Source organism: Thalia democratica, chromosome 6, assembly GCF_965202585.1.
Source record: "Thalia democratica chromosome 6, ktThaDemo2.hap1.1, whole genome shotgun sequence".
Taxonomy (NCBI): Eukaryota; Metazoa; Chordata; class Thaliacea; order Salpida; family Salpidae; genus Thalia; species Thalia democratica.
In genome coordinates, this window is record NC_139170.1 from 6617760 (window position 1) to 6641346 (window position 23587).

General features: G+C 26.0%; 1 protein-coding gene across 1 annotated transcript; it reads left to right on the top strand.

The window, feature by feature from the left end:
- Positions 1-2060: 2060 nt before the first annotated feature.
- Positions 2061-23587, top strand: LOC145837781 (exocyst complex component 2-like). Its single transcript, XM_082945224.1, has 23 exons — positions 2061-2193; positions 3674-3850; positions 4977-5081; positions 6335-6489; positions 8255-8366; positions 9037-9117; positions 9407-9507; positions 9763-9889; positions 10370-10472; positions 12172-12284; positions 13531-13604; positions 14130-14282; positions 14838-14995; positions 15299-15420; positions 16251-16312; positions 16832-16972; positions 18725-18784; positions 19404-19542; positions 19982-20119; positions 20530-20585; positions 21071-21261; positions 23058-23111; positions 23449-23587. The coding sequence occupies exons 1-23, from the start codon at positions 2079-2081 to the stop codon at positions 23516-23518; spliced, it is 2607 nt and encodes an 868-aa protein (XP_082801350.1). The 5' UTR covers positions 2061-2078; the 3' UTR covers positions 23519-23587.

The window sequence follows — 23587 nt, forward strand, 5'->3', positions numbered from 1 at the left end:
TTTAGTAGAACCAATGGGACTAACTAAACAAAATTAAAGCTTAAAAAGTTGATCAAGTATTTTCCAAGGGAATTTCCAAAACAAAACTAGTTCACAAACAAGAATCATAGTAAAATTTTGGGTTGTGTTTATGTTTTTATACTTGACCAACCAAGCTAACAACACATAAAAAATTGACTACCAAAAATGCAGTATCATATTAATAAAAATTGTCACTTAAGTTTTTCATTAAAAACTGCATTATTTTGGGTTTGATAAATTGTATATACATTGCTCATATTCTGTTCTTAACTAGTTTTGCTGAAACAAACTCTGTGGATTATTTTTTAAATAGATTTAGATATCATATAGTTTTGCACTAGAAAGAAAGAAGGAAAATGTGAAGGCTCATAATTCAGGTCAATGGATTGGTGTGGAGAACGACCTTTTGGTCATCAAGCTGCACACCAATCCATGCCTTCAAGCTAATCATTCTAGTTATACAACTTAGACTAGTTTCAAATTTATTGTTGTCTCTTTGAGTTACCATTTCCTAGGACAATACAATTTTATTTTAAAACAAACATTTTTTATATAAACAACTGATACTTTGCAGACATATAAATTAATTTTAGTCAAACTATTTCATTTCAGTTTTATCTTTTGTGTATTTTTGAATTTACAGCTTTTTAAATCTAACTCTTTAATTACATATACTGCAACTTCTTAAACAAGGCTTATACATTGTGACTTCTTTTACAAGCAACTTTTATATTAACAACATTGCAGACAACTTTTCAATGTTATATCTGTTAAAGTTATTTTATTTTTACTCAAATTTATGTATTTTTGAGTAAACAACCATTGGAGTTTTATTATAAAGTGACATATGAGAGACTTTGAAAAATATCAGCTTAAATATTTTGACTTTTAAAGAAAACAATTATATTTTAAAATACTTTGAGTATGTTGTTCAATGTTTTATACAAATAAAAGTATTTTATTTCTGTATTAACTATCTGTTTTACTATGTAACTTTTCAGTTAGCCATTTAAAATTACTTACAAATTTGTAGATTTATAAAAAGTAACCCAAAGAGGCTTCAATTTAAAAATCCTTGAAAAAATCAGGCTGGTTTAAACTTACTAGATTATGTAATATAACTATTTTAGGTTAGGGTTCCATTAAGCTGGAAATAAACATTCTTAAAATTTAGACAAAAAGTTCAAGGAAAACCTTGAATTAGACACACTTTGGAAAAAATCTGAAACTTTGATCAATTTTTATATGTAAAATAATGAAGCTTATAAAAGAAATAACTATTATATAAAACTTAACATACTTCTAATACTAAGTAAATGTAAAAACAAAGAGGCTCTCTACAATGAATTGTAGGTGCAAGTGAATATTATTTATCAAACACTATGGTTTTTCTTATACAATTGCTTCTCTATTCTTTTAACAGAAAAGTTCATCTGTCAGTTTATAAGATTAAAATAAAATAAAACATGAGCCAAAATGCACATAGAAGCTATAATATTAAGGATTTTTAAGTCATTGAATTAATTAGTTCAAAAAAAGAAACACTAAATTTGCATAAATGTTCAAGATTTATAAAATAGCAGCTAGAAAAATGTTTACAATTACTCAAAAGTTCTTCTGTTTATTTAAAATTAGATTAAATTAATTTGAAATTGCACTTTGAGATTAAATGCATAGGTAAATATGTATATCATTCAAAGTTTCGTTTACTTAAATCATATTTGAATTAGTGTTGTAGCATCTTTTCAGTAACTTAATTCTAAAAGTTTATCTTTAATTTAGCTTTATACTATAATGAAAGATACAACAATGCCCACCCTTAGCTTTTACTTTTGTTTTAAACTTTGAAATTTTAAAAATCCTACTTTTTGTCAGTCTCATCATTGACATTTAGTCTAATTGTTGCAGATAGTGTGTGTAAATTATGTAACCCACCAATTATTGTCCACCTTTAACTTAAACTATTTTTGACCATAAAATATTTTTGTTTTATTGATAAATTGTTGGTCTGCATAAATAAATTTTAGTCTAATTCTTTCAGGTTGTGTATGTAAATTATGTCAGCTAAAGTAGCTCCGGTTGTAACAGGGATTTCCCCAAGAGAGGGTCCACCCGGGACAAGGGTGACCATAAGAGGGGAAAATTTTGGGGAGTCAGCAGCTGATCTGCAAAGTAAGTTTTATTTAATTGCTGCTGTAATTTTTGTACTCTTTAAAATCTTTGTAGCTTGACAGTTACAAACTTGTTTGGTAGAGTTAGTTACAAATAGGATAGTAAATTTAACATAATTGTAAAATTAATTTTTTTTTGCTTATTAAATTGTTTTTTTTAAGATATATTATACAAGATTTTTCATAAAAATATGTTGTGTTAAATTGCAAAAAAAAGTAAATAAAAAAACAGTTAAATTTGTAGTTTTTGAAAAAAAAAGGGTTTAGCATATATTTTAACTGTATAGCTCAATTCAACAATGAAGTATCTTTGATAATATTAATACTTAGTTTTAATGAATAAAAACATCGGCAAAAGTCTGCAGAGCAGAAGCCTGGATTTTCAAATGCTGTGAGACAAGCTCAAGTTAAACATAGGTTGATCAGACCAGTTCTATTTAGTTTTAATGATTTTTAAAACTAGTTACATCCATACAGACTTACAAATTGCAATTAATTGTAATTGTTTTTTATGATGATATAATTTTTTATTAAGTTTTTAAAATTCAATTACTTATTGTTATTTTGTTTTAATTTTAAATAATACTAGTTTGTACTAAATAATTAATACTTAACAACAATAAAGTTTGTTCATTTACAACTATAAAAAGTCCACTTGTTATAAAAAGAAACACTTGTTTAAAAGTTATATGTGAAAACTAAACACTGTGATATAAATAAATTTAGTTTAACAATGATTACAGCATTAGCATTTAATATTTTAGTTTATGTTTAAAGTTTTACCTTTGATAAAGTGTTATAAATTTAAGAATTGCAAAAACTTTTGTGTAAAATTATATAACTAACATCTCTTTAAAGTTTATTAAAATTTTGACTAGTAGCACCCTTTTTTTTTCAAGTAGTATGCTTATAACAGCTGTAAAGTATTTTGATATCAAGAAATGGTAATTTATTAAGCAGTTAAAGTTATAGTAACAAATAGTTATTTAGAATTAAGTGTCAAACTTCCTTATATGATCATAGCTTAATGATTTTAGCTACTTTTGTTTAAGTTTTGGAAAAAAGAAGAGATACATTTATCTAATTAACAATACTAGTATAAATAGTTGCATGTAGTTTAAATTTCATATGTCATTATCAATAAGTTATTTATTCAAGTAGTATGTATACACAATCCACTTTAATATAAGATTTTTCAGTCAACATATGAAGATTTAGTATGAAAATCTATAAGTTTCTTGTTTTAATGTTGCTAAATAACATTCTATACTTAACAGTTTGTGATAAGGTATGTAGTACCAAATAAATATTCAGTATATGAATTCTTTGGTGATCATAGCTAAATAATATCATCTATTTAAGTTCAAGTTCTTGAAAGAGAGAACGAATGCTGAATAATAAATTGAATACAGTGTGAAACTGCTTATCATGCAATTTTAACAACTTTTCCAATCAGATATAATAAAAAAACAATTTTTCAGATCTTGCCATCTGTGGCAAGAACTGCACGATGACGGCCGAGTGGATGTCCCCGTCCAAGATTGTGTGCAGGACCTCGTTCAGCCCGCCAGGACCCGGTGACATTGTCGTGTTCACCAAGTCGGGAGGGATGGGAATGTCCACTGTCAAGTTCAACAGCACTGCCGCCAAACCAGTCGGTGAGTTGATTTTTTGCATATCAAAAAAATTGAACTTTTTAAAGATGTAGTAGCCATTTGTAACTATTGATGATTATTTAATACAAATTCAGACAATTACTAAGTTTCACCACTGAATGAATTATAAAACTGAATCTTTTTCAAATAAGTTTTTTTTCAACTTAAATTGATTCCTTTGTTAAATCAGTTTTAATCACATGTTAAGTATTTGTAAGTACACATAACTGAGTTTATAGTACTTGATGACTGATTTTATTAATGATTAGTATTTTAAAATTTTTGTTTAGCCATGTGTTTTTTCTTGAAATTTTATATACGCACTTATATATAAATTTAAAGTCTGTAAAACTTGCTGTTCGTATTTAAAAATGATTTTTAACTAAATGATAGTAATTATATGTTAAGATAAAGCAGTAAGTTAAAAAAAAAATATTACTGATTATTTTTATACTGACTATTTTATATAACTTAAGTTTAGCTCAATAATAATCACAAAAGTTCTCGTAGGCTGGTTTCAAGCTTCTTATACTTTGATGTTCTAAATTGTTTTGTCTTTATTTTTCATTTAATTTGAGTATACGTCAACAAACTTATAAGATAAATACAAAGACTTTTTTTTTAATTTTGAGTAGTTTCCAAAATATAATTGTTGTGTTAGGTCCAAACGAAGAGCTACAAATGATACTTAAAGAAACAAAATGAAACTTAAGATAAATTAGTTGAATTACCTAAAATAAGCTTGTAGACCAGGGTTTCCCAAAGTGGGCCAAGTGGCCCCCTAGGGGGCCATGAGCAGCAAAGGGGGAAGAGGGGGGGCCATAAGCAGTAAAGGAGCCACAGGGGGGCCATGAGGCCATAACTTGAAACTTACACTAGATATTCTTGAGTTGCAGATGAAGAGCAAAAAAAAAAAAAGGTCTTATGTGTATTTTATCGTAGTTTATGAGTGATCTATATGTAGAAGGGGGCCATTACTTTTTCAAACTCTTTAAAGGGGGCCATTAGCAAAAAAGTTTGGGAAACCCTGTTGTAGACCAACATTTTTATGTAGCTAAGTTAACCTCAATTTATAGCTACAAATGAAAAAATACTATTTTGAATAATTTTTACAATAACATATCAATAGGTCCAAATGAAGAATCACTTACGTGGGTCGACGAATCAGTCTACATTGACAAGCGGCTCGACAGATCTCAAAAAACTCACAGCCACACCAGAACTGATCCTCTTGGTATGTTGATCCATTGTTTTTTGAACTTCTAACTTTAACTTTTACAAACTTTTAATTTACTTTGTATACTTGAATTTTTTTTGAAAAAAATATTTAAATTTTATCTAAACAAAATTGAATAAAGTGTAAAATAATTTTTTTAAATAAGTTTAAATAAGTAATCACTACTCCCCTCTTGGTATATTGGTCTATTGTTTTTTGGTTTTACTTACAACAAAAATCTTGTTTATTTTAGTTTTAACGAGATAGTTATAGTTTCTCATGGTTGTTTTTAATGGTGTTTAAAAAATTTATTTAACCTTTGCTAAAAGACTTCAGATAAAAATCTTTTAAATTATAATTTTTTATAAGTTTGGTCACGTATACAACATACTAAGTTGACTTATTCAGTATATTTCTATAAAAATTATAATATTAATTTTTGTATGTAAGTCTTCAGCCTATTGTGTTAAACTTGTGTAAAGACAGTAACCCTTGTGCTTGCTCTTAGTAACACAGTTTACACAAATAAACGAAAAAAAAATGTTTTGTTTCATTTGTAAAGTTTTTGTTATATCATTAAATTTGAAATAAAGTTATCGATATATAAGGACACACTAACCAGGTATCACTATTATAAACTATTTAAATTTATTATTTTTCATCTTACTAAAAAATTAGTATCTATATTAATATCTTCTGTCTCTTTATTTATAGTTTTAAACTTATTTCAAAGTTTTTAAAATTTTAGTCGTTAAACCGCACGCGTACGTCTTAAAATTTAATATAAAGTCAGTGTGCTTGTAACAGGGTTGCCAAAAGTTATATAAACTAGAAACCTGGAAAAACCTGAGTTTTGTCAATTCAGGCTAAAAAACTAGGAGAAGCCTGGAATTTTTAACATGTTCACTAGTAAAATTTGATTTGACAAATTTTTTTTATTTGAAAAACACATTTAAAGTAGCTTTACAGTATCTTTTCAATGTTTTTATACTACTTATCACAGTAGCTTGCCTTAACTTAACTTTACTAAACTAACTAACTAAAAACTTAACTTAACTAAAAATAGACCAAAAATGTGTACTTTTAGAAACCTGGTAAAAACTTGCCAAAAACATTGGCATCCCTGTTACAATAACAATCCAGACGTCCAAATTGAAGAAACTTAAGCGTTATTATTCAGAACTTCTTCAAAAAAAAGTACTATAGTATGGTACACAATTACCTAAAAAAATTCTTACAAATTCACACGTAGTAAACATAATTAATCCCAGGCATCCTCCTCGAAGACACTTCAGATCCCGACGAGCCTTCCAAGTTCTCCCACATGTTTCCCAACAGGAGCAGTTTCGATCCCACCGACGAAAATTTCGTGCCCACCTGGTTTCTGCTGGAGAAACACAGGAAGACCTCGTTTCAGAAGCTCAAGGTATCAGTTTGTATATTTGAAGTTGATTGTAAATAGAAAAGTTGAAAATAATGATCAAGAAAGGAGCTCAAGGTATTAGTTTGCATATTTGAAGTGGGAACGGGTCTAAATTGCACGAGGTTACTAAATTGCACGAGAACAAAATTGCACGAGTGCACAGTTGTACGCTCGAGCAAGTTTGACAGCTACCCATTTAAAGTTTATTGTATATAATAGAATAGTTAAAAATCAAGAAAGATGCTCAAGGTTTCATGTTTTTGAAGGTTGTAACTAGATGAGATAGTTAAATTAAAATCATCACAGATTAGCTTGATACAGGTAAAACTACTTTCAGTAGCTGAAAGTAGTTTTATTTTTTTGAAATGTAAGTTTCAAGACAAGGTTTTAAATAATAGGTAGTTAGGTTTGTTCTTAATAGTAACAACATGTTTCTATTTTTAAATAACAAGGTTTCGTTTTGAAGGGAACTATAAACTGCTTTTCAGGAGCTAAAAGTGTTTTATTAAGTCACGGTTTTGTAAAGTATCGTACAAATTTTAAAAATTGTTGTAGATGAATTTGAATGAAAACTTAACTAAAATTTATTCTCAAATGCCCAAAATATTAACTTTTAGATTTGATAAAAAAAATAAGAGCTCTGATACATTACATAGTTTTTTATTTTTAACTGTTTGTCACGTAATAGCATTATTATTTATTTTTTTTTATTAATGGTAGAAAAATTACAAGCCACAACTAAAGTTTTTTTAATCAGCAATAAATTATGAATATTTATGTGTATTTAAATAACTCACGTTAATAGGAAAGATAACTGATTCAAAATTTACTGTTGTTAACTAACGAAAAAAATACATTCGTTACAACTAATAATTACGTCACAATCTAAATGAGGTTATTTAAACTATTTAATTTGTATTGTAAAGAACATTAATTTACATAAAAACAAAATTAATGTTCTTTACAAAACAAATTTTCATACAAACCTTTGCTGTTTATATGAAAGCTTAAAGTACAAACTGCAAGCCAGTTTTTATAGAATTCAAAAATATTATTTAACTTTGAGATATCTTGTTTTTTGTAAAAAGTTTCTGATACAACCGTGTGGACCGCAAATTTTTTGGGGTCAATTTTCTTGGAAATTTTAAAAAATCACCAAAAATCAATCTCATCTTTCATTTTCAAGCAATCTTCTTCAAATTTTCAGGAAATATTCTTAAACTATAAGAAAAAAACGTAACTTATAAATTTTGATAATTAAAAAAGATAAAAGTTTATGACAAAAAAAGTCTTAAAAAAAAAGAAAGAAAGTACTTTTACTTGAAATTTTTCAAAGTCTAAAGTAACGTTTTTTGTTATTGTATAAAGGTTAGACTCTAAAAATTTGAAGAAAATTGCTTAAAAAATGTAGGAGGAGATAGATTTAAAATAAAATATTCTTTTTTCGCTGTTTCAGTTTTTCCTTCCCATAGTGATCCTATTATGCGACCCGACTTTGACTGGTCAAACCTCAAAAACTAATTTGAGTTTTTTAAAACGGTAAAATGCAACTTTAAGACTAGTAAAACTCTATAAAATAAGATCAACTTGTAAAAAACATGGCTAACCCCCCTATTGTCTTAATGGTTACAAAAACATATTAGTCAATTATTGTGTTATGAGTTATAAATTTTGATATGTGTTTGCTTAAATTTATTCTTAAGATAAATTTATAGGTTTCCTGCTACAATATTATATGTTTTGTAATCCTTATATTCACTTCAAACAGGAAGGACACGCATACATGAAGAGAAGAGCGAACAAGCAGTCCAACAACATTCCGATACAACACGTGAAAGACAGTTTGCCCGTGTTCTTCGAAGTTCACGACACTCTGTCAGGTCTGTTTTGTCACAAGAACGTGTAACATAATACAAAATAACTGAATTTTATCATTAGTCTTAACACGAATCAATAGATAAATTTATGGTCAGCAGCAATTTAGTTAGTACGCTCTGTCAGGTTATTTTGTAAAAAGTATATGTATATAACATGTTGGATCTCCGCATATTAAATTAAATTTGTTTTATGAAGTTTTTAAATAGTGTTCGTCGAGTTGAAATAATTTTATTGAATGATGACTTTTCTTGTCATAGTTGACATAATACCCATAACATCCCTGCATATTTAATTTAAAAAAACTGTTAGTTTTTAAATAGTTGGTTGTCAAAAAAAAAACAAAAAATTGATAACTTATTGTTTTTTATGACCAAATTGTGTAGCTAAATTCGATATTTTTTAATGTTTATCATTAGCATGTTACAAATGTATTTTCAAAAACAAGTATCATGGAATATAAAAAATAAGTACTTCTTCTCCTTTTGTAAGTTACTACAGCTTTACAAATCTTATAAAACACTAATACTTTTTTTTTGTGTTTTCAAATTTTAAATTTATCGTATATCAAACTTGAATTTTTATAAAATTTATATTAACTTCTAGGTAAAGTTATTTTATTAACCCAGAGTTAGTCTTTTAGTCATTATGATAACGTTGTTGTTTCTTTTGCAGCTATCCACCACAAAATGCAGGAGGATCTGTCGACGAAAGGAAAAGAAAATATAACAGATGAAGTTGAACATTTGTTGACTGGTGTGTGAAAAGTTGATAAAATAATTATAGTGAAGTTTATTTAAAATATTTTCTACATACAAAAATACAGTACTTTTTTGTAAAAACACTTCCGAAATCTTATGTCGTAAAAAAACAATTGGAATAGTTAAACTCAAGTTCAATTAAATAAGAAAATAGTTGACTTGACAAAAATAACTGATATAATACACAAACATTTTTTGTAATAAATTATTTTATTATGTACTATCATTTTTTAAAAAAGTAGCCAAAAACTTGCTCTTGTCAACAAAATAATATCAATAAACAGAATCGAGTGAAAATGCGAACGACTTGTTCAAAACAGTGCTGACTTGCAAAGACAGAGCGGATTCAATTAGAAACACTCTGAACGTATTACAAAGATTTAAGGTAAAATTATTAAAAAACTTTAAGAAAATAGATATCTGTACGGTTTTATAGAGAATATACTATAAGAAAGAACACTCACTCCTATGTAAGTGAAGTAAAAGATATGTTTTCATGAAACTAATCTAAACATTTTTATCATTTTGTACATTTCCTTAAAGCCGTTGATTTATTTTGTATATAAACTTATTTTTCAAAAAGTACTTTGAATATAAAAATTCAAGCTAAATAAACAAATATTAATATTTTTTCCCACAGTTTTTGTTCCACCTACCACTGCAAATGAATAAAAATATCCAGCGTGGTGAGTATGGTGTGGTGATTAATGATTACGAGAAAGCAAAATCGCTGTTTCAACACACTGATGTGCCCGTTTTTCAGAAAGGTTGGAATATAAATTTATTACTAATTATTTATTTTCAAAGACTTGTTGTTTGTTTTAAAACACTTTTTTTTAACTACTATGTTAAATAAAGTGTTATATACTTGTTTTTATTTACCAGAGTTATTTTTATTAGACTTTGTTTATTTGATTTTTATTGGTTTTTTGTAAATTTTTCATAGTTTGCTTACTTTATTGAACTAATAGTTGATAAAAGTAAAAGGTTTTCAATTAAGTTCTATTTTCAAAACAAAACTCCATTCATTTACAAGAGTGATTTCTGTTTTAGTTTAATTAATTTTATCCATTATAGTTTTGCATTAAAAACTAAACATAACTAGACTTGTACTTATTATATAAAAAGTTAACGCCCCTTTATTATTTTTACCAAATAAGTAAGACCTTAAACGTTTACACTTTTAATAAGACTTATAAACATACAGTTTAAACTATAAAAACTTCTAACTAAGCCGTACTTTTCAGTTTTCAAAGTGGTTGAAGAAAAGATAGAGTCGTTCAGACACCAATTAACAGAGGAAGTGCAACAGTTACCACTCTCTCTGTCAAGACAGAAGACACTAATCAGGTAAAACTAATTATTATTATGATTGTGTATAAAATAATTCAATAAGCAAAAATGAGTTTTTAAAGATTAAAATTTTATACATTTGTGTTGGATTATCAAGGTTTGGTTAAAACTTGATTTGTTGTAACTGTATAAAATAACGCATAAAACAGAGTTGCTACTTTACTTGGAAACCTGGAAAAACCTTGAACTTTTAACAATTTAAACATTTTCAGTAGTAAAATTTCGATTTGATACAAAAAATCTATCATATAAATAAGATTTTTTTTCATCATCAAAAGATTTTTTTTTATTAAAAAACACATTTAAAGTAATTTTACAGTATCTTTTCAATGTTTTTTTTTCTGTTTAGGACAGTTTTTTACATTAATTTTAACTTAAAAATAAAAATAGACCCAAAAATGTGTACTTTTAAAAACCTGAAACGAAATTTGGAAAACCTGGAAACATTTTGAAAAAAACGATTGGCAACCCTGATAAAAGTAGTTCTATTAAAAAATTGAATAACATTTCCTTGTTTTTAAATACTTTTTTAACAATTAAGAACTAAAAGTATAAATATAAATACACATAAATAATATGAAAATTGATCATGGTTGCCAAAATACCTGAAAACCTAGAAAAACCTTAAATTTGAGATATTTTGAAAAAAAAAACCTGGAAAAACCTGGAATTTTTAACAATTTTGAGATGTTAAGTAGCAAAATTTCGATATTAAACAAAAAATCTATCCTAAAGATGAATTTTTTTTTGTCATCATCAACATTTTTTATTATAAAACACATTTAAAGTAGCTTCACAGTATCTTTCCAATGTTTTTATACTAACTAACACAGTTTCTTACCTTATTCTTAGCTGTAAACTAAAAATAGACCCAAAAATTTGTATTTTTAAAAACCTGTAGAAAATTTGCCAAAAACATTTGGCAACCCTGATTGATATATAGTAAAGTGAGCTACAGTTCAAGTATTCTACAATAACAATAGTTAGTTACAGTAGTAAACTGATTTTGAATATAATAAGTCACTTGCTCTGACAAGATTGATAACATTGATTGAGTACAGTTATGAAATATATTTTTGTAGTTGTTAAAACTTTAAATGAAGGTTAAAGAATAATTAGTTGTAGTAGCTGTACATTTGACAAGTAATGGTAGTTTTATAAATTTAAATCGAAACATCATTTAATTTCTTTAAAATAAAGTTTTAGTTTTTTGATGACAAAAGTAATACAATATATAAGTTAAATACTTTAGGACTTAACGTATACATTATATTATTATATTATGTATTATATTAAAGTTTTAAAAAAGTTATACAGCTAACTGCGGATGTAAAAAGTCATTCTAAATTTTATATAAGTTAAAAACATGAATTAAAAAACAAAACTCTAAATGAAATTAGTTTTTACAAACAAATTTATAATAGTAAATAGTAAGGTTAAATATTTTCAAATATAACAAAAATTTTTATTTTAAACATATATAAATACTTTGTTTAAAATAATATGATTTAAGTAGAAAGATATGTTTTTTTTTTATGATGTATTTAAAGGTATCTCTCAAATAAAAATAGTTAAAAAAAAATTCCTTTTTTAATTTTATTATAAATTTAATTGAAGGTACTGGTTAGCTAATATATGAAAATTTATTGAAACGCACAGTTTTAATCATATGGTTTTCTTATTATTTTATTTAAAGGTACTTGATTACGTTGGAAGAGGGTACAAACAGCGACCCCGCGTGGCAGACCCTGCACAATCAGCACGTGTGGATTCAAAAAGAACTGACTAATTGCAAAGATAAATATATTGGTTAGTTTATTACAAATATATTGGTATATTTATCATAAATACTAGTTGCAAAGATAAATATATTGGTTAGTTTGTTACAAATATATTGGTTTGATTATTATAAATACTAGTTGCAAAGATAAATATATTGGTTTGTTTATGATAGATATATTGGTTTGTTTATTATAAATACTAATTGCAAAGATAAATATATTGGTTTGTTTATGATAAATACTAGTTGCAAAGATAAATATATTGGTTTATTTACAATAGATATATCGGTTTGTTTATGATAAATACTAGTTGCAAAGATATTTGTTGTTTTGCTCATTTTAAGGTCATGATAAGTCACTTTTTTACAACTTGATATTTTTTAGAGTCTAAATAAATTGCAAGTTGGTTTTCAAAGCTCTTTAATATTTAAAATTATTTTTGAGATATAACTAGTTAAAGTCACAGAATACAAAAGGTTCCTTATAGTAAGAAAACAATGAACAAGTACAACTCATTGAAATCGATCTCTCTTATGTTTGTTTGAGATAAATACCCAAGGAAAAGCTTCTTCCAATATTTAGAAAATATTTCGTACAGAATTAAAAAAATTTTTTTTTTGGTCATAAATTTTATTTTTAATTAAAAAAAAAGTTTGTTACTACAATTTTTCCTAAATAATGCAGGACATGTCCTACAAATAGATTTTTGTTTAGTCTTCGTTTTAGTTTTGTCCTCACATAAGGAACCTATCGTGCAAAAATACTCAGACAAAGTTCAGTTTATACATTTAATTAGCAAATTGTTACAAGAAATAATTTTATTAAGAATTTTTATTTTTTACTAAGTTACTTTTTCATAACATATTAATATCAAAATGCTCATTTTTAGCTATCCTTGCATTATAATTTTAAATTTTTGTAAGGAATACAGTTTATAAATTTTATAAATGAAGTATTTTCTTCGTAATGAATAAAACACGATTATTTTGCTTTATTTTCCATAAAAATGGTCTGGAATTAAAGATAGTATTTGATAATTATTTATTCAATACCCTTTTTTGTAAGTCTTAAATACAAGTTTAATGACTCCCTACTTTTTTTTTTCAAACTAGTTTCAGTTTGAGTGTAAACTTTACTGAAATGTAATATTACTTGTGAAGCTAATTGATGTGTTTGAGATTAAATAGTATTTTGTTCTTTTAGAAAAGATAAAAATATATAAATTTAAAAATAAAAGATTTGGATTGATTTAACTATATGTATTTTTTCAACAGCTATGACAAAAGGTATAAGTAGTAAAGAAGAAGACAAAGAAAAATACATAAACATCTGTGCTGCTTACTATTCTGTAAGCTTTGTTTTTAATATATTTTGCATAAGTTGTAGAATTGTAAAAGCAATAGTTTGACTATAAATTTTATTTTTGAGTTAATTAAAACGCTTGCTTTGAGGCTTGATTTAAACTTAAACAAAAATAAATCAAAGAGTGTTAAAATGTACTCATTTTTTGAAATGCGTTGAACTAATTTATATGATGAAAATAAAAAACATAAAAAGTTTTTTTTTAAATAAATACATTAAACTTATAGGAATTAGCTCATTAAAAAAAGTTATTACTCAAAATGAGTAGCTCCTAAATCAAAATAAAAGAAAACTGTGCATACCGAATAGTAAAAAGCTTATATACATAAATAACAAGTTGTTAACAACAAGTCTAAATATCACCACAGTCAGTAAAATTAGTTTTTTTAAACAAGGATCTTAGTTTAATGTAATACTTTATTTATTAACATTTTAGAGTTCTTACTTAAAAATGATCTTTATTAAAAACAAAGTGAGAACGAAATTAGTGACTAAATTACATTTTAACCAGGAATTGGGGGAGATAGCTTGCACCCAGCTACCTGAACACTGGTTGCTATGGCAACAGTACTCAAGCGGGGCGATCCTCAGCGAAACTGGGGAGAAAAGCGCTCAGGTTGAAAAACTGAAGAGCTTCGCTTCCAGGCACACAAGAGAAATGAAAGTAAATATTTGTATGATTAAGTGTTTATAATAACATGTCTTTTTATGCGTTTGTTTTGTTCATATATAAGGTTTTTTAATTATGTTTTATAAAAGTATTACTAATGCTCCTTAACATTTAGATAACTTTCCTGAGTAAACTTTTGTATGAAAGTTTGAATCTTAAGTGAAGTTAGTAATTTGTTTATATCTAATTTAGCAAGTCAACATGTTTAGTTTCTAACAATTAGTCTTACTGAAAATATCCCTTCGAAATCTTTGTTTATATAAAAATTAGTCATGCAACTTTTAATTGAAAGCTAAGAACTAGCACGTTCAGTGCTTAGAATTTTAATTTAGTGTAAATATGAAGTAATTAATTTAATTATGATACATACTAGTTCAGTGAGTCAAAGTATTTAAAATATAACAACCATTAATCATACTGAAATAACACTTATAAATAATGATAAGTATGGTATTCATAAATTTGTTGTACTGCTTTTTAAATTAAATCAAAAGCCGTAACTGGAAGTAGTATTTTATGTCCTGTTGAATGATACTAACAAATTCATAGAGTTTGTTCGGAGACACGATGATCCAGCTGGTGAACTTTCTGAGGTCAGTCTTCATTCCCCACTCGTTAGATGAAGATTTTGGGGAGAAATTCGGAGTGTGGCCGCATATCAGTCACCTCAACGCTTCCGCACTGTCAGACTGCATCAGATCTTGCAGGTACGATGGAAGTTAAAATTTCTGATTATTTCAAAAAATATTTTGAATTTTGTTTTTTGTTATTGTTTATAAAAAGTTGCTTCAAAAATTGAGTTAATAGTTTATTATAAATAAGTTATTTGAACAGTTGGCGTACCTGGTTTTTAACACCAATGTAGTTTAGAAAATATTAATTTTAATGAAACTCAACAAAAAATATCCAAATTATAATTGCAAGTTTAGTTTAGTTGCTTTGGTCCAACCCCAATTTGTTAGGGAAATTTTCGAATAGTTAAAAAAAATAATTTAAGAAAATATTTTCAGAGAGACGCAACAAAATTTGTTCACATTGAATCTTCCGATGGGATTGCTGGATCCTCTGAAGACATTCATACAAGACGCCAGAGTTTTGTGTTTGCAAACATTCCTCAATGAGACTACGCAAGGTTTGTGTTTGTTTTTATTTATTACTTAATTTTTTTTTTTAATTATTTTTAATTCTGTTTGCAAACGTTCTTCAATGAAACTACACAAGGTTTGAATCGATTTTATTATTATTAGCTATTTAAAAACTTTAATTATTATTTTTAACTTTTGTGTTTGCAAACATTCCTCAATGAAACTACGCAAAGTTTAAATTTGTTTTTATTTTTATTAAATATAAAGTTATTGAGTTTACAAAATTTTCTTTATGAGACTGCACAGTGTTTGTGTTTTAAAAATTTGAAGAAGGTACGTTTTCTTTATTTAAATATCATTGTTTTTAATTATTATGTTTGCAAACATCGCTTAAAAAGACCACACAAGGTTTGGAAACGAACAAGTTGGTAATGTGTTTTTTTATGTTTTAATAACACTAGGTGTTGATAATCAATATCAATGAAAAAAAGAATATTAAATAATTACTAAGTAGTAAAAAACGTGTACTTTAAATATTGTTTTTAATTTTACTTTTTTTATTAAAAAAGACTCTTTATAACAAACAAGTCTGAAGTCTACTAAAATTAAAGATAAAAAGTGGTTTATTTTATAAGTTCGTTAAAATCTTATACTTTTGATAAGTATAAGTGTTCTGAACTTTTCTTACATAAAGTATTTTACATTCTAATAACTAACAGTTGTTAGGTTGTTTTATTTAATTTAAATACTTAAAGTTACTAATCATTATATTGGGTTGAAAAATTTACAGCTTTTGCTAACAACTTACGAAAGTCTTAGTAATTGACTGTAAAGAGTTCGGTATTGTTTCATTAAAAATATTTTTTAATTAAAACAGAAATATCAAAGCTAGAGTCCAAAGAAAATTGGGAACTAGAAAACGGTGGCGTTACTCAATTGGTTTGTATTTTCTAAATCACAACCTGTAAATTTAATCAATTGGAGTAAAACATAAATTTTATACATTTATATACAATTATAGATCCATTAAACTTTTTCTATAAATGTTAATTTATAAATACTTTAGTTATAAGTCCGCTAAACCATTTTTTTCATTTATAATTAAATTTGTTTTCAAATAGAATACCTGTTACTATTACTATTATACATGATTACAGATATCAATGTACGAACTAATAGTAATTCGCGTAACCATGCTTATTTACAAAATTTGTTTATCTAATCTTGTTTGTTGCTAGTTTTTTGTACCAATTGATAGTTCTGATACTTTTGTTATTGTATTTACTATCACAGCCTTCAATATACGAGTCCATTGTGACCCGTATGTTTATGCTAATTATTATCACAGCCTTCAATGTACGAGTCAATAGTGACCCGTATGTTTATGCTAATTATTATCACAGCCTTCAATGTACGAGTCCATAGTGACCCGTATGTTTATGCTAATTATTATCACAGCCTTCAATGTACGAGTCCATAGTGACCCGTATGTTTATGCTAATGAGCGATGTTTTCAACTCGCTGCCCAATGAAGACGAAATATTTCAAAGTGATCGGTTCAAACAAAACTTCCCGCAGTTGATCATCCAGCTGTTTAGTGTTAGTTTGTATGCTAAATATATTAAATGAATAATAATAGTTTAAGTTTTGAAGGTTTAGAAATAGATCATCTATGAAAATATATATGATCAAAAGTTTTAAGTTATTTTTTTATCGATTACAATAATTGATAACTATCAAAAACCAAATCAATTATGAATATATCAACTTGGTATTTAGTAAGATTTAAAAATGAACATCCTTAATTTGTAAAAAGAGTACCTTGAAGTTAGCTGCTTTAATATTCCACCTATTTGTAAAAACATTTTTTTAAATTAATTTTAAAAACACCTTTTCGAAGTTATTTCGGTTTTTAGTATTCAACTTAAAGCAGGGTTCGTGCGCGTCAGGCTAAGTCAGGCTAAATCAGTTTTTTTGAAAAAATTTGAAAAACGTCATGCTAAATCAGTTTTTTTATTTAAAAATTTGAGAATATCATTTTTTCTCAGTTCAAATGCTTGAAAATTTTTGATTAAAAAAAATTGAGAAATCTTTTTTAGATCAAATTGACATGTGAATTTATTTCTAAATAAAGCTTTAGTTATTAAAGACAAAATCAGTCAGTATTTGTAAAAATCAATGCTTAGAACCTTTTGTTGAATCTCTAAAAAATTACTAAGAATCTTCATTATTTTCTTTTGAGTAGATTATATACGTCATAATTATGAAAATTCCTAAAGAAATACAGTTTAAACATTACAGTTTAGTTCAACAACTTAGCTGTTTGTTTGAATTTGTTTACATCAGCTATGTTTTTCACAGCTTAGTTGGTTGAACTGTTTTAATTTCTAATTTAAAGGCTTTATACCAAATACTTTTTAGATTAAAACTCTTAGCAGTTTATTCATATATTTTACTGTTTGTTTATAGTTATTAGAGATATTCACAACAATAAAACTTAGCTTCAAGATATAAGTACTAAGTTTTGTGGGAGTACAAATTTTAGGTACAATTCAATTTTCTTTACAAGAACAAACTATTAAAGATTTTTTTTTTAATTTAAGTGTAAGCTTTTTAAATCTGATACGACATCAACAATCGCTGTATTTATTTAGAGTTTAATAGTTGTGTATCAATTTTAAGTATTAGTCAAAATACTATAATACACATTTTTTACTTATTTTAATACTCAGGTAAGCGTTTAATTTTAAATTTTAATAAAACATGACAATGCACGTTGTTTTATTATAAATCTTCTGGTTATAATGTTTTTACTTAGTGCTTAATTAAATTGAACAATTGTGTTTAGTAATACATTTTGAATTTTTACACTAGTAATAGGTTAGATATAACACTTATCACTGAATTTGTTATGTTAAGGGCATAAAGGAGATCAATCACATTTTTTATAATTTAGTCTTATTTTATTGAGTTGTAACTAGGCTATGGATTGCTTTTTGCAGATTTTTAAAGCTCAAAATATTTTTGAGATAAAGCTGGTTGAAGTAGGAGACTACAATAGTACTAATTGAGACACCCCAATATTTTAAATGACTTCTAAAGGGGGTTTTCCTTACTTTGAAAAAATGTCGGGCTAAGTTGGTCTCAGTCAGGCTAAATGAAAAAAACTTCGCGCACGAACCCTGTTAAAAAATTATTTTTAGCTATAAATTTTTCTTTAAAAAGTAGTTATAGTGTTTAACAATATTTGCATTATTTAATAGCTATTAGATATAAACAGGTTACACAGTTTTTATCTTTTATTGACCTTTTGATAAAACATTACTTGTGTATTAACATTTCTTTTTACAGAGCTTTGCAGAAACAATTGAAAAAGCTTGCTTTTCTTCAGTTAAAAAGGATGATAGTTTTGTAAGTTTAATTTAATAAACTTTTTGCTAATGTATATGAAATTTATATCAATAAAGCGTATAAAATGCTAAATATGTTGTTTGTTAAGATCAGTATTTTGCTCTATGTTTGTGTTTATCATTTATTAAGTCGATATTTTACATATCTTGTTGCATTAATTTATAAATCAGCATTTGCACAAAAATTTTTTTTGTAAGTTTAGTTATTTAGAAACTTCTATTTTTTTATAGCTTCAATCAACTATGGCTTAGTACTTCTACACTTAGGAACCTTCAACTTATTATTTCCAAACTTTTAATGTAATTATAAATGGGCCTTTAACCATTTATGATCTGATAAAAAACTAAATCATAACAGTCGACTGCACTTCTGTTTTGTTTTATCTAATAAATTTTGTGAATTAATGTTTATTTTAATGATTTCAAGCTTTTTTAATGCTCTCTTTTTAGTTTTAATTAAACAAATTAGTTCAAACCACTTAAAAAAGTATAACTTTTTAGCTGCAAAATTTAAACGTACAAATTAAAAAATCTCTGCTTGCAGATTAATACTTGGACTTCATCATTGTATGAAAGACTATTTAAACTTTAGATAAAATCTTCACAATTTGTTTGTCTAGATTCACGCAAATAAGATGTCGAGGCACCTTGTAATATCTCTGAACAATCTGGATCACTGGAACAAGTTGATCGTGCCCAACTTGATGAGCAAAATTAACAAGTACAAACTCTCAAACATGGAACAAATAACTAATGCTAGTTTGTTTATAAGTTAAGTTTGTTATTTCAAATAACTATATTATGATTTTTGAGAGTATTTGCAACTTGTTTATGTATAGAATTTTTGTGTATTTAATTCAGTACAAATAATTACAGTTAGTTAGTTTTTTTCTTTACTAAAGATAACTTTATTATGGTTTTTATCAGTTAACAATTATTTTCGCTTGTAATTTTGTGTAAATAAAATTTTTCAATGTTTAACTTGAAAAAAAATAATACAAAACAAAAGATTTTCAATAAATGTATTTTATAAAAATTTCTTGAAACTTCTTGAATTATTTTTAAATTGAATAAAGTACTACCCTTTTATTATTATTATTACTAAAAATATTTTTTACTTTAAATATATATTTTAGTTATTTTAAATTTGTGTTAAATATTAAAATCTAACTAATTGAAAAAGTAACCACTCAGGCAGTAGAAAGTTCAATTATGACGTCACGTGAAAAGCTGTTCACTTCTTATTGTGACATCAAAATAGAACCCTTAGCATCGGTGATTGAAAATAAAATGTACGAAGGAGAATTTACCTGGGAAGATTGCTCCCACGTTGAAGGTAGGTTGAAATTACAATAATGATGATAATTTCAATATCACATATTTCTGAAGTTAAGTAATGTTATTTTCAAGTTTTTGATTGGTTAAAGATAATTAAATTACTTGTTACGTTTTTCCTGTAACGGTTTTTTTTCGGTAAATTAAAAAAATTAAAAAGTTTCATTCTACTATATTAGATATACTTTTCAAATTAACTATTTAAAAAACGCCAAATTTGAACTACATTTTTAGTTAAATTTTGATTGACTTTGTTTTAACATCACAACTATTTGTTATTTATTTTCGGAATTTTTTTAGGCAGATCTACAACTTTATAGAAAATTTCTTCAATAATAAAATATTTTTATAATTAATATTATAAAATATTGAAATATTTAAGCAACAGTAAATTTTATGTTTTCATTGCAGGTGTTCGGCCTTACATAAAATTTTCACTGATGAAAATAATTTCAATACATGCAGAGGTTAATTTGACATATATTACAATTTAAGTAATAAAGTTTTGAGGCTAAAGTAAAATCTTAATTAAATGTTTAACAGGCTAAATAAAATTAAGTATTGTTTTTATTCTAAGGTTGTTGCCGAATAAGTTTTATAAAACTTTCAATAAAAATTTGATTAAGTCCAGAAAGTTTAAACATAATAATAAATAATAAACAATTGTTAATAGCAAATATTATTAACGTCAGTATTTATATATTTTTTTAATCACTAGGTGTTTTGTGTCACTGTTTTAAGCTTAATATGCTGTTGTTTGTTTTTAATATTTTTTACTTAAATACTTAACAATTTATAGATTAACTGTTTTTTTTAGGTGTTCAGCACCTTAATTTTTAATAAATATTTTGTATGAAATGTTTTATTTCGTATTTATATATTTAGGTTTTTTAATCCAAATGTATTCAGCAACGTATTTTTTTCTAACGTCTTTTTATTTACTTTTTATCAGGTATTCAGTATTGCTCCCAACCTGATTACTTCGGTGCTCACCGAGGCGACGCGCCACCTTGCGGAAGAAATTTGCCGCCAGATGGAAATAGTGGACGGTAACTTCAATCCGCGAGGTGGCGCCCTTCAGGCGAAAGTCGATGTGGAAAGTCTGATGGAGTGCTTGAGCGCTTACTCCAATGATGAGTCCAGGTACTAATTTTTATACATTATTTAATAACAAGTTTATTGATTCTATATTTATACGTAAATCAATGTTTCACTTAGTAATTTACAGTACACTACCGCTTAAGTACGCAAATTGAACCCGACCAAAAAGTGCGTACTTAGCATGGGTAGTGCGTACTTTTTGAAGACATAGTATAATATGAACTCAAGTTGTTTGTTTTCTTTCTTACAACTAGCCATTAAGTAATTAAACCAAATAAACAAGTCTTTTTATTTTAAATAACATTTAATACATAATTCTAATCTGCAAAACTTTTCATTAGATTTTAAAATGGTTTATTTTGTCTATAAAACGTTTCTACATAATTAATACATACCATTAAAATAGAAAGTCAATGTCAGTCAATGGTATAGAAAAGAATATTAAGCCATATTTTGTTTTGTTATAGGTAAAGTACCAAACTACATTATGTTTACCAAACATTTTGAAAACATCAATGTGTGTACATCTAAATTAAGTTATGACTTAACTATGTTGTATTTGTAGGTTTTTAGTTTTGTCATGTAGATTTATTTATTTGTTAGCATTACAGCTCAAATATCATTATTCTTTTCACTTTTCTGCAACCACTACATAAGTATTTAGTTTATTAACGTTTAATAATAGGACTGTCACAATTTCATGCCACTTAGACTACTAAGGATTACTTACCCTAGTTTAAAATTTGTGAAAGTCTTAGGCTAACTCAGTAGGTTTGACATTCTACCTTTCTTGATAAGTGCGTACTTAAGGCGTGATGCGTACCAAAAAAGTGCGTACTTAAGCTGTAGTTTACTGTATAAATAACAATTGTTTGATATAAGCGCTTACTCAAATGATGAGTCCAGGTAGAAAATACTCTCAAAACATGTATTTTTTAATTTATTGGTTCTTATTTTTTTTAAACAATATTTCACACAATTAACAGCTAAAATTAACGAGACTCCTAATCCTTGACATGAAATAACAAAATTAATGACAAAATCTAACTATAATATTACTAAAACGACCAATCCAGGTTCCAAGTAGTTCAAGTTTTACTTTTTGTTGAAATAAAAGTTTGTGTCTGTAATTTTTTATATTACAAAATCAAGTTCTCTCTCTTTGAGGTTTTTCAAGTTTATTTTCTTAAATAAAGTTCTACTTGGCTGAAATTTAAAAATAACCGCCACCCATTTTATATATCGTCTCCTTGCCTATTAAACCTGATAATAAACTTCTGCCATCACCCATTTTGGAAAACCCTTATCTAGATCTATAGAGTTTAGTGTAGTTTTTATCTCAAGTTCGATTTTGTACATGTTAGGAAGGTTTATCTAAATACGAAAGTGTCATTTGCAAATTAAAATGTACTCTACAATATTTATTATATTTTACTGCTCAGTTTTTCAATATACCTTTAAAGAAATAATTTTAACCCATTATGAAAAAGCGTTGATGTTTCTTTTTTTTACAGAAAAGTAATAAGTAAAAATTAAGTTATAGCAATAATAAAAACTTTTGTGAAAACCATTATAAATAAATCGTAGGTATTGATAAAAATCACCAGTGTTAATACTTTATAAGTGGTACTATAAACTTTTTTGTTTAATTAAAATAAGCTTAACTTTTTGATGAAACTTTGCAGTAAAGTTTTATTTTTGTTAAATTAGTATAGTGTTTTTAAAGACTATCTATCTCAGAATTATATGGTTATATATTAAAAATCTAGTCGGAATATAACATTTATTCAAATAAATTCAATATGTTTCAAAAGTTTTATTATTTAATTTTTTTATAGGTCTCTTTTCAATAAAGCATTATCTTTTATTCCTGACAGTAACATTGACCATGAGTAAGTGAAATATAACTATAGAAACTTATTTAATTTTGTATTATCAATAAATATTTTACAATTTAAACATTTAATGAATACAAGTTATAGTTTCTATTTTACAATGTATATTGAAATAATAAAGAACTAAATAAGTCAAAACAGTTTTTAATTAGTTTACTTTTTAAATAATTTTTACTTATTTAATGGAAATAAGAAATTCAAACAGTTTTTATATTTTATCTCAATTTAGTTTTTCTAGTTGTATCTAATTTTATTGCTAAAGAAAGCAAAACTATACTTTTGCTTATATTTTATTACTATACACAGTTTTCTGAAATTTTATTAACAATTTTAGTAAACTGAAAAAGTACAAAGAAGATTTTAAGAGTGGAATGATATTTCAACAAAAATGCCTTCAAAATTAATTTTACTTATTTTTTAAATATATTTTTATTTCTGATTATGATTTTGATGCAATAAAACACAAAACTGCT